Raw genomic sequence first — 13520 nt, 5'->3', positions numbered from 1 at the left:
TAGCATGGTTGTTTATCATAAACATTGAAGTTATTGTAGCAGTATATTGGACTTGCTATAGTAAAATATATTGTTTAACCTGTTGTGTAATTGTCAGATAATGCACTTATTCATTTGCTAATTCGTCATAATTATGATATTCAACTGAAGAATACATCATCAGGATGGTCAGTACGTCAGACATTTAGAGTAATTGCATAAGGCTTGAATATATTACTGTATGATGTTGATGTTACAATGTCTGGTTAGAGTGAGACAAAGGTGGGAATGTTACATTGTGGACTACTTTAAAATCATTTAATATTGAGGGCATGAAGTTTTCTGGTTTTCACCGAAACAGCTGCATTTGTTTAAATTCTGCAGGGATATGAATTTATGGACATAAAATGAATGGAAATTTTAATTGTTCTATTTCAAGAAATCCACAATAGATATTCTCCTATGAATATTAATAATTTCACAGTATATAAGTCTTCAATGTCACATAGTAAATTGGCACCAAAAGAAGGCATATTTCAGACAGTGTGGTGTTAGAATGTCACATTGTGCATTTTCTACATGAAAATGTTACATTGTGGACAACATATGGTTGGTAGAACGTCGCATTGTACAGTTTAGACATTAGAATGTCACTCTGGAGACAGCATAGAGAAAGCATATATCACCTTGTACAGTTAAGATATATAAGTAGCACTTTGTGATCAAAACGAGGCTAGAGTAGTTAGACATTAAATTGCCATAGTGCAGACACCAATCAAAAAAAGATAGCATATGTTCTTCACAAATGTCAGTTTGTATGGTTTGGACTTGAAAATGCGCTCTGTGGTCAACATGAGGCTACAGTGCCATGTTGCAGTTTGGACAACAGATTCTGTGATGTGCTCAGGGTAAGGCCAGAGTGCCAGATAAAACATCCTTATGAAACAACATAGTTTTACAATGTCACATTCTATATTGTTGCCTGAGAATTTAACATTAAGATTTGTAGACACGAGAATGTCACATTGTGGACAATATAAAACAAGTACCGTAGATACCCATGTATAATGCACAGTTTTTTGACCCCCGGGACCACCCAAGAATCGTGGGTGCGCATAATACACAGGTATAGACAATTTTCCAACTTCAAAACAAGTTTGTTACCTATGTTTGCTATTTTGGTAAAGGGAAACTACTCCCCGCGCTTACTGTCACAGCTAAAATCTAAGATTGCCGTTACATTCCGTAAAAGATCGAATGGTTTATTTTTCTTTCAAACAAAATTAATTTCATATAAATTTAAAAGTATTTTGATGAAAGAAATGTTAATAAATCACAAAAATTATGATACTAATTAAAGATCGAGAATTATCTTTAACCGAGATCAAACTGTGAACAACATAATTGACACGAGGTGACACGTTAATTGCCAATAATTACTGGCTATTTGATCGTGACAAAAAGACTATCACACCTTTTGTTATTGGTTTGAATTGAGAAGCTCATGTCAATTTGAAAGATACCATTCCGAAATGTTGAATCAGCTGCTGTTTATTTATTCAAAATAGTTAATTAAAAAGGTAAAACAACAAATAAAACAATATTTTACTGGTTTTATTTTCGAGAAAACAAAAATTGATAGTACCACGAGACCGATGCTGCTCTCCGCGGTGGAAATAAGATTTATTACTGGTGTCGATGTAAACTCTACTTTCGTTTTTCATCCACCTCAAAATTGACCAAAAATGTTTTTTTCCCAGGATTTTGGTCCAAAATCTGGGGTGCGCATTATACTGGGGTGCGCATTATACAGGGGTGCGCATTATACATGGGTATCTACGGTATATCAGATTGTAAATTTGACAATCAGAATGTCACAAAATGATACAAAATAAGGCTAAAATGTCACATATTGGATCCGATAAAAAAATTTTTTTTTATCTTAAACAGAGCTTTAGTTTTGACTATAATATTCTATGTTGTTATTCTTGAATCTGCAGTTTGCTATAAGGCATTGAATATTCAGTTATCCATTACATGTGTCGAAAGAATGTATGGTTGTCCAAAATTGAACTGTGCTAAAATATTGTGAAATTAATTCAGGTTTATTACATGTGGTTGCAATGGATGTGAGGTATACCTTATTAGTGAGACTTGATTTAAACAGGTGCTAGAGGGTGTGAGGGATGTTGCACATTTCATTAACTTTCATGAACAGACTCGAATCTATTTTGCTATTATATTTTCTTTACCGTCAGTTTGTCATACAAATTTCAGGCCATGTTGGTGAGTCATCTACAGCACAAGTTGATGTTAGTTCTACCAAAAAATTGTTTCTCTGTCCTTTATATACTATCTCTTTCTTAGCAAGACTTAGTCATTTATAACAAGTAATAATTTTAGTGTTATGTGACATCTTAAGACATGAGTGCAAAACTGATTTTACAGGTACAACAAATCCCCTCATGTTAAATTTCAGAGATGGACAAAAGTCCTCAATAAATCCATCCAAAGAAATTAGTGGTTTAATTAAAGTATTAAATGCATTAATGCTTGATTCAAGTTGCTGGTTTGCAGTCAGTTCCAGGTTTAAGATTTTTATCTGCCAACTTTCAGAGAGGTCTGTATGTTGTAAGATGTTTGAAGTACAAAAAAATGTTAAAACTTGTAGAGTAGAATCTAGATTAAATGTGGGATTTCAAAGATGGCAAACTAAAATACTTTTCAAATGATTAAGAAATGACATTTTAAAGATTTAACACACTATTATAAAATGTATAATAGTAGAGCTTTGATATCACTGAATTTAGAAAGCTTGTCTATTCAGATAGTTAGCAAAACATGATTTTGCCCAGGTTTTTTGCACCTAATTTCCTCTAAACTTTCTTTTCACACTGCTTTGTATTGTTTTATATTGTTTATTGGAAATATGGCTATAAATTACTTTTAATTCAATTGTTAAAATTGGTAACTACACACAGTTGCTCTTTAGATAGTGCGTTAATATTGTGCTTGATGTATAACACAGTAAAAGAGCTTTTTGCAGTATTTTTGTTTAATAATTCGCTTTAGTTCTTCAGTGTAGTAAACAGTGCACACTTCAATTTTCTTGTCTTACAGTTTTATTCAAAGTCCTTGATGTAATAAGTATATTTTTACTATAGTTTGTTTATCCAGATCAGATTTTTTTCAATTTTGTTTCAGTTTTAAAACAGGGTCATATTTATAACTAATTTTGCTTACACTACTTGTAGTTTAGTTTTAAGTTTGCATGTTAAAATGGACCCTCATATCCATAACAAATAGTCTGTCAGTAGCTAAGTTTTAAAGCCTTCTTAAGGAGTATAGCATTAATTTCCTGAAATCTTCTTTATTTCTTTGTTGTCATTATGATCTGGGGGGTAGTCCCTTTAAATTATGAAAAGAAATCACAAGTCACTCACTAAAAATGTCACGTAAAAAAGGAATGAAACAATATTGATATGTAAAATGATGATGTGGTACATTTGGAAGTTTGTCCTTTGCATTGAGTTAAATTGAATACTAAGAAGTGTTACATGATAAAGTAAAATAGGTTTGAAATTCAAAACTTTGTAAATGTAGTTAAATATCACTTGTTACACCTATATGGATACACAACTTTATAAAAAAAAAACCAACATATCACGTTACTTTTCTTTCATTAGCCACCTTGTTGCACAAGTATGTGAATGTTGATGTGGATCCGCAGACTAAGAGTGACAGACCTGAGTGGGCCACAGCTCGGTACCATGCACACTACAGTCCACACTGTGGATTTGAGCTCCAGGTTCAGTGGATGGTTGCCACCGGACAGATTCTAGGTGACTTGGTGAGTACACTGTTGTTTATACCTCATTACAAGGAAAGAATACTGAAGTTAACTACTTTCTTACATGATGAGGATTCAGATTCAGAGTGACTTGGTTTCAGACACCAATAATGATAACTTTTGGATCACATAAAGCGTTTTTGTCTATATTTAATCTTTTAGAAAGATAAACACTCAATAAAAATTTCAAAATTACATTGTCAGGTTAAATTTTAAGTGTTTTGGTAGACCTTTTAAAGGGAGGTAATTAGAAATGCTAAATTAAATAAAACTATCAAAAGTTAGTCTCCTGTTCTTTATATTGAAAACAACAAAGACATTTTGCTTGAATGATTATCAACTGTACAATCCCTATAGAGACTGTAATGTTGTACAGGGGTTACTGCTCTGGAAAGATTAATTTTCTAAGAATTATTTTGGACAAAATATAACTTAACTTTGAGGGGAGTGGTTTGTTAAACAGAGGTTCTATTAAGACTATTTACTAGGTAACATATCAGTTTCATTAGCATATTCTCTTATTTGTGTGGTTCATTTTTATGCCCCCGAAGGGAGGCATATAGTTTTTGAACCATCTGTCAGTCTTTCAGTCTGTCCGCAATTTTCGTGTCTGGTCCATATCTTTGTCATCCATGGATGGATTTTCAAATAACTTGGCATGAATGTGTACCACAGTAAGACGACGTGTCGCGCGCAAGACCCAGGTCCGTAGCTCAAAGGTCAAGGTCACACTTAAACGTTAAAGGTCATTTTTCATGATAGTGTATTGATGGGCGTGTCCGGTCCATATCTTTGTCATCCATGCATGGATTTTCAAATAACTTGGCATGAATGTGTACCACAGGAAGACGACATGTCGCGCGCAAGACCCAGGTCCATAGGTCAAAGGTCCTAAACTCTAACATCAGCCATAACTATTCATTCAAAGTGCCATCGGGGGCATGTGTCATCCTATGGAGACAGCTCTTGTGAACAAATACATTATGAGCCTTTAACTTTCAGATCAACAACTGGGCAAGGAAAGCTGGTGTATGTGGGTTCCATTTGATGCCTGTACCAGTTGACCCTTTTGCCCTGCCAACAGCCCCTGACAGTGATCCCTTGAGGGGACCTATATTTGTGCCATTGAATGTTGGATGTATGGAACCTGCTGGCTCTCTGTTCCAAGGTGGGTGTTGAGTTTTACCTTATTGTAGAGTAATTAAAACTACCATGTTAAATGACACAAGTTGTAGAGAAATTTTATACAGCTATGTTTGATGTCTTCCGGACCTTTATAGAAAACATGGACAAAGTGCTCCTCACCTCTCTATGTTTGAGCCTTGCTTGGGTTATCATGAGGAAGCTGGCTGGCTTACAGAGAGTTGATGTTTCTACCAGGATGCCACCCCACACCTGGAATGTAGCCAAAATTGATTTCTATTTCTGTTTATATATACATACTTGTAGATTAGTTGGGGCCACTGTGGTGGAGTGTTTATATATACATACTTGTAGATTAGTTGGGGCCACTGTTGTGGAGTGTTTATATATACATACTTGTAGATTAGTGGGGGCCACTGTGGTGGAGTGTTTTTATATACATACTTGTAGATTAGTGGGGGCCACTGTGGTGGAGTGTTTATATATACATACTTGTAGATTAGTGAGGGACACTGTGGTGGAGTGTTTATATATACATACTTGTAGATTAGTGGGGGCCACTGTGGTGGAGTGTTTATATATACATCGATATTGGGTCATCTGGGGTCAGAAACTAAGTCATCAGGTCAAATCAAAGAAAAAGCTTGTTAACACTCTAGAGGTCACAATTTTGGTTCAATTGTAATGAAACTTGGTCAGAATGTTACTCTCAATAAAATCTTAGACGAGTTTGATATTGGGTCATCCGAGGTCAAAAACTAGGTTATCAGGTCAAATCATAGGAAAAGCTTGTTAACACTGTTGAGGCCACATTTATGACTGTATCTTCATGAAACTTGTTCAGAATGTTAATCTAGATGATCTCAAGGTCCATTTTGAATCTGGGTCATGTAGGATCAAAAACTAAGTCACCAGGTCAAATCAAAGGGAAAGCTAGTTAACACTGTAGAGGCCACATTTATGACCATATCTTAATGAATCTTGTTCAGATTGTTAATCTTGATGATTTATAGGTCAAGTTCGATTCTGGGTCAGGTATTATCAAAAACTAGGTCACTAGGTCAGATCAAAGGAAAAGTTTGTTAACACTCTAGAGGTCACAATTTTGGCCCAATTTTAATGAAATTTGTTCAGAATGTTACTCTCAATAAAATCTTAGACTAGTTCGATATTGGGTCGTCAGGGGTCAAAAACTAGGTCACCAGGTCAAATCATAGGAAAAGCTTGTTTACACTGTAGAGGCCACATTTATGACTGTATCTTCTTGAAACTTGGTCAGAATGTTAATCTTGATGATCTCAAGGTCCAATTTGAATCTGGATCATGTAGGATCAAAAACTAGGTCAGCAGGTCAAATCAAAGGAAAAGCTAGTTAACACTGTAGAGGCCAGGTTTATGACCATATCTTGATGAAACTTGTTCAGAATGGTAATCTTGATGATCTATAGGTCAAGTTTGAATCTTAGTCAGGTAGGGTAAAAAAACTAAGTCATTAGGTCAAATCAAAGGAAAAGCTTGTTAACACTCTAGAGGCCACATTTATGACTTATCTTCATGAAACTCAGTCCGAATGTTAATCTTGATGATCTTTAGGTCAAGTTCGAATCTGGGTCATGTTGGGTCAAAAACTAGGTCACCAGGTCAAATCAAAGGAAAAGCTACGTGACACTTTAGAGGCCACATTTATGACCATATCTTAATGAAACTTGGTCAGAATGTTAATCTTGATGATCTTTAGGTCAATAGGTCAGGTGATTGATAGAGGGCCTTCATGGCCCTCTTGCTTTTTTATTTTCCCTCCTCCTGTCAACATTTTTCTGCCCAGAATCTAAGTAACAAAAAAGTAAAAAACTCTGTTCTTAGATTAAGTTCCTGTAGAAAACCATGGTCCAGACATTTCTTACACACATTAAAAGGAGGAAACATGTCAGGATGGAATGAATTAGACTGCTGACTTTCAAAGGCAAAAAACAACTTTGTCAGCAGCCACACTACATAACAACATAACTGTAAAATGTTATGTAACAAAATGATAATGTTACTTTGTACAGAACATGCTAGTTTACATGATCTATGTTTGCAAGACATGATAATTTACATGATCTATGTTTGTAGGACATTATAATGTACATGATCTATGTTTGCAGGACATGATAATGTACATAATCTATGTTTGCAGGTCATTAAAATGTACATGATCCATGTTTGCAGGACATTATAATGTACATATCTATGTTTGCATGACATTATAATGTACATGATCTATGTTTGCAGGACATGATAATGTACATGATCTATGTTTGCAGACATGATCTATGTTTGCAGGTCATTAAAATGTACATGATCTATGTTTGCAGGACATGATAATGTACATGATCTATGTTTGCAGGACATGATAATGTACATGATCTGTATTTGTAGGACATGGTAATGTATATGTTCTATGTTTTCAGGACATGATGAGGATACAAGACAGCAGAAATTGTTGCAGTTGCAAGAAACAATAATAAGAAGGTAGGAAATTTACACTTTCTAATCATTAGCTCGACTCTTCATAGAATAGAAAAGCTATTGGACTCGCCCGTGCGTCGGCGTCCGCGTCCCGATTTGGTTAAGGTTTTGTATTTAAGCTGGTATCTCAGTTACCACTTGAGGGAATGGATTGAAACTTCACACACTTATTCACTATGATAAACTGACTTACATTGCACAGGTTCCATAACTCTGGTTTGCTATTTTACAAAATTATGCTTCTTTTTCAACTTGGAAATTTTTGGTTAAGGTTTTGTATGTAAGCTGGTATCTCAGTAACCACTTGAGGGAATGGATTGTAACTTTACACAGTTGTTCACTGTGATAAACTGACTTACACTTCACAGGTTCCATAACTCTATTTTGCTTCTTTTCAAAATTATGCCCCTTTTTAAACTTAGAAATTTTTGGTTAAGGTTTTGTATGTAAGCTGGTATCTCAGTACTCACTTATGGGAATGGATTGAAACTTCACACACTTATTCACTGTGATAAACTGACTTACATAGCACAGGTTCCATATATTTATATTGCTTTTTAAAAAAATTATGCCCCTTTTTCAACTTAGAAATTTTTGGTTAAGGTTTTGTATGTAAGCTGGTATCTCAGTACTCACTAATGGGAATGGATCGAAACTTCACACACTTATTCATTGTCATGATCTGAAATGCACTAAACAGGTTCCCTAACTCTACATTGCTTTTTGTTTCAAAATTATGCCCCTGTTTTAGATGTAGCAGTTTTTGGTTAAGTTTTTGTATGTAAGCTAATATCTCAGAATCCACTAATGGGATTGAAACTTCACACATTTGTTCATTGTCATAATATGACATGCAGTGCAAAGATTCAATTACTCTTCTTTGCATTTTACAAAATTATGCTCCTTTTTGCAACTTTTGGATTCATTCAATTGACAAGGCTGTTGAATAGTTGAGCGTTGCTGTCCTCCGACAGCTCTTGTTTTCTGTATGTTTCCGTATGTTAGCAGTAGCTGAAAAGTCAGTGGTAGGACATTTTAGATTTTATCTACATAAATGAAAATCCTCTTGTCTTAGAATATGTAATTATCAGCCTTCAGTTTAATTGATCTCTATTTACAGGGTTGTTAAGATTTGTATTGAGAAATATTGTCAGACTTAAGGAGCTAAGGGGCACCCATGGCTGAGGAATTAAGCTCCCAAACTTCAAGTCACTTCCAACTCACTGATGTGGGTTTAAGCCTCACATGGGGCATTGAATTCTTCATGTGAGGAGCCATCCAGCTGGCTTACTGAAGGTTTGTGGTCCTACCAAGTTGCCTACTCAAGATTAAATAATGTACAGAGGGCCCCTGGGGTCCTCCTCCACCATCAGTGCTGGAAAGTCACCATATGACCTGTAATTGTGTCGATATGAAGAAAACCCAACAAAAACAGACTTCAGGAGCTCATTATTCCTCTAAGCACAGGTGCATATTACTGGATACAAGTGTAATAGTTTTTTTGTTACATACAAATGCATTTTCACTGTTCAGTTGATGTGTAATTATTTTTTTTACTTTTTTACTTTTATGTAGATGTAAAATCTATTTCTCTGAAATTAACACATTACTTTTCTCAGTGTTTTATATGAGTTATTTGTGTTCTAGGTTTGGCTTTATGGGAAGTAGTGTCAGTCTTGCAAACAAATCATTACTTTCTAATACTGTAATGGAAGAGCACCACCAATATGTGCACTGCACAGGGGGAATGTTTGTCATCATTGAAGGTACCCATGCATCCAGCCCTTCTCCCATAACCAAGGAGATGAAATCAAATCGGAAATTTGGGAATAACGGAAAGGAACAAAGGTCAACAGGAAGTTTAACGCGCAAGTCAACAGCGGAAATGCGCAAGGACTATATCGCCAGGCAAACTAGTCAGACGTTTAATCAACAAAACTTTGATAATGATCATGAAGTAGGTTTCCTGTGGTCATGGAATTTTATGTCATCACGGAGATGGCGGTCATCAAATACAGGAGATGAACATTTTCAAGATAGGATGCTGAGCGATTTTAGAGCTTTTTGTTCTAATGAGGAAGACCGATTACAAACATTCTGGAATGAATACAAAGAAAATAACTTTATTTAGTGCAATATTTTAGATAGGTTGTATGTCTATACTACCTACACAGGTTTTATGTAAATTGTTTTTATGCCCTAGATATTTATATTTGAGGGAACAAGGGCATTATCATAGTGTTATCTCTGTCAATATAATTATGTCTTAAGTGTAGGTCAAACTTGTGTGCATGCATGTTTGTGTGTGCAGAAAACCATGTCTGGCTTAGAAGTTTGTAATGCTTCTTTGGGATTTCAAATTTACTCAGTACAAACGATAATGTCGCATGCAAGATCCGGACCATCGGCTTAAATGTTGAGGTCACATTTGGAGGGCACCTACTTAAGTGATTTTTTTTGTCCCTTCTTTAATTTTTGTATGCACCAAACTTGGCACAAACATTGGCTTAAAGGTTCTTTATTTTAATACTCAATTGGCAAAGAATTTTTTTATGCCAGTAGGGACTTCGAGGTAACTAGACAAAAACGATCACTATTAGGATATGCTTCAGTGTCTACATGACATAATGTGGTATCCATTATCTATGGACACATTTCTAGTTGTGGTAATTATTTCTGAAAGGACACACATATGAATAGTTTGAAACAATACAGATTAATGAGATAGTGTCAGTTCCAGAAAACTAGCCAGTAACTTAGTGAGTTTAATTTTTATTGTTAGCTGAGAAATGGTGTTCAGTTTTTATACCCCCACAAAACGAAGTTTGGGGGTGTATATAGGAGTGAGCTTGGTGGTCGGTCGGTCGGTTGGTTTTTGTGGTTTCCGGATGATAACTCATGAAAGGCTTGACCCATTTGAATAATTTTTGGTACACAGATGTAACATCAGAAAATACAGGTCAGGTTTGAATTTGGGGTGAATAGGTCAAAGGTCAAGGTCACCGTGACCCTGAACAGTTAAACAGTTTCCGGATGATAACTTGAGAACGCTTGGGCCTATGATCATATATTTTGGTACACAGGTGTAACATCATGAAATACAGGTCAAGTTCGACTTTGGGGTCTGTAGGTCAAAGGTCAAGATCACAGTGACTCAGAACAGTTAAATGGTTTCCGGATGATAACTTGAGAATGCTTTGGCCTAGGATAATAAATTTTGGTACACAGGTGTAACATCATGAAATACAGGTCAAGTTTGACTTTGAGATCCTTAGGTCAAAGGTCAAGGTCACAGTGACATGGAACTGTTAAATGGTTTCCGGATGATAACTTGAAAACATTTGGGCCTAGGATCATATGTTTTGGTATACAGATGTAACATCATAAAATACAGGTCAGGTTTTACTTTGAGGTCAGCAGGTCAAAGGTCAAGGTCACAGTGACTCGTAACAGTTAAACGGTTTCCAGATGATAACTTGAGAGGGCTTGGGTCTAGGTTCATAAATATTTGTACACTGGTGTAACATGCTAAAATACAGGTCAAGTTTGACTTTGAGGCTAGTAGGTCAAAGGTCAAGGTCATAATAACACGAAACAGTTAAACGGTTTCCGCATGATAACTTGAGAACGCTTGGGCCTAGGATCATGAAAATTGATAGTGAGGTTGGTTATGATCAACAGATGACCCCTAATGATTTTTGAGGTCAGTAGGTCACAGGTCAAGGTCACAGCGACCCAGAACATTTAAACAGTTTTCGGACAATAACATCAGAACGCTTGGGAATAGGATCACGAAACTTAATCTGAAGGTTGGTCATGACCAGCAGATGACCTGTATTGATTTAGAGTTCCAAAGGTCAAAGATCAGAGTGACCCTGAACATTTAAACCTTTTCAGAGCAATAACTTGAGAACGCTTGGGCCGAGGATCATGAAACTTCACAGCGAGGTTGATCATGACCAGCAGATGACCTCTATTGATTTTGAGGTCAGTAGGTCAAAGGTCAAGCAAGTTCAGCTTTGACACTGGCTTAGTTCTGTGACAAGGCCATATTGTGGGGGGTATAATTCGTCACTCCTGTGACAACTCTAATTTTTAACTAGTGTATGTAACATTTATGTTGAGTCATACAAGTTTTCAATCAAGATACAATAGGGTTATTATACTAGTAGCGTGATCTTGGTTGCTGTATTTGGCTCGAGTGGATTTTGCAAGATGGGATCTCATGAGGTGCACAAGCGCCGAGTGTGATCCGTTCTTGCAAAATCTGTGAGAGCCAAATACAAAGTCCTAGATCTAGCTATTATTGTAATGACCCTTTTATTATATACTTCCACCTTTTTGTTTGTTGTTTTGTTATCGAAAGTAATCTTCAAAGTTTGACGATGTTAAAATAGAAATGAGTGAAGTTTTTGTGTGTCAGGCCATTCATTTTATTTTCATTTTAAACGAAAGTAGTCCAGTAGCATACAATACAAAAGGTACAATACAGAATTTTTTCTGCCTGTTCATATATACTTGTGAGATACAAGCAGTATTTTTGACAGAATTTCATACAGGTATCTCGGCGATATATGACCATTTTGTGTTGATTTGCCGTAAAACCCAACTCACTCACTCATATAGGTATATAATAAAGTAAGTTATTGTTGTTAGCAGTATTAGCGATAAAGACAGTAGTGTAGTAAAGGCCATACACTGTTAAATGATTACTATATGTTCCCTTATTAACATCAGCCCTATACTAAATGCACACCCCATTCTACACATATTTATGGAAAATAAAAAAATTCTATCATACCTTTCTGAAAAAAATCCAGTTTAAACCTGCAAATATAGTAAATTAATTAATATGCAGAATAAAAAAACATCTTATTGTCACAGAGACTTTAGGTCTATTAAAAAAGTATTTACATGTATCTTGGTTCAGTACACAGTTATATAAGTAATAAAATGTCTGCAATTAGAAATACAGGTAACATTTCACAATGATTATGACACAGATTATTTATCCAGAACATTTCTTGAGCTCAAATAACAAAATAACTTTTGTTTTTCTTTTGATTTCAATTCTAGCTCATTTGAACTTTGTTCAGGGTGTGTAGCATCTTTGCATGGATGTTCATCAAACTTGTCCTCCAAACATGAGCAACTTTGAATCCTTTTTATGTATCTTTTTTAAACATATGCTGTGTTTTTCTACACATTAAAAGTTCCAGAGAAAAGTCCTGTTGCCACTAGCACTGGTGCATGACTAATAGTGGACGGGGAACATCAGAGGCTATAGCAAAAAACTGTGTAGGAGGAATGTGTACACCCTGGTTGTAGTAAAAAAAGGTTATCCTGTAACACAGCTCTGAGATTATACTTGTTTACTTTTTATTGTTTGTTTGTTTTATTTTGTTGCTTGTTATATATTTGAAATGATGTGAATAAAAATTGAAAATGTTTAAGATATTTAGCCTTTTTGCCATTTTTATATAGCTCAGCTATGGAATACTTGGGAGTCACAAGAAAGCTGTTGCATCAGAGGTACTAGATAAAAGACCAAGTCACCATATTACATGTTATGGTGTGATCACCCCAAGTACGCAAATAATATGACAGTGGTTTGGTATTTGGGTAAGGTAATTGACAGTTGACAGAAAACCTCTCCCCACAAAAGTACCCACCTCTATTCATTTAGTCTGCACTTTTAGAAGCTTCTTGTGGGATATTACTAGCCCTGTTTCAAAATAATATCAAAGATGTTTTCCTTGCATGAAGCTACAAAAACTGTTCTAGCAGGCTTCATAACTTTGGTGAATTATCTAGGGCAATCATGAGCCCCTTGTTTATACATTTAGCTAAAAACTTCTTGTCTAAAACCTCAAAGCCTAGAGCTTAGTTATTTGGTAAGTAGCATTATTTAGTGGTCATTTACAAAGTTTATTCAAATTATGCCCCTGTGGTCAAAAATTTGAATCGAGAAATATACTATCAAGGTTAAAGCGCAACTACAATTTCATCCTGTTTTAGGCTAATGATTTAAAATTCA

At 35.4% G+C, this 13520-nt stretch overlaps 1 protein-coding gene across 1 annotated transcript in view; it reads left to right on the top strand.

Moving 5' to 3' along the window:
* The window catches only part of LOC123536678 (GATOR complex protein Iml1-like), a 126746-nt gene extending 113806 nt beyond the window's left edge, over positions 1-12940 (top strand). Inside the window, exons 39-42 of the mRNA XM_053527889.1 lie at positions 3666-3829; positions 4832-4997; positions 7426-7486; positions 9131-12940. Of these exons, the coding sequence (XP_053383864.1) occupies positions 3666-3829; positions 4832-4997; positions 7426-7486; positions 9131-9614 (875 nt within the window). The 3' untranslated portion in view covers positions 9615-12940. The remainder of the gene's footprint in view (positions 1-3665; positions 3830-4831; positions 4998-7425; positions 7487-9130) is intronic.
* Positions 12941-13520: the final 580 nt, after the last annotated feature.

Source organism: Mercenaria mercenaria, chromosome 17 (assembly GCF_021730395.1).
Source record: "Mercenaria mercenaria strain notata chromosome 17, MADL_Memer_1, whole genome shotgun sequence".
NCBI lineage: Eukaryota > Metazoa > Mollusca > Bivalvia > Venerida > Veneridae > Mercenaria > Mercenaria mercenaria.
This window is presented reverse-complemented; position numbering and strand designations above follow the sequence as displayed.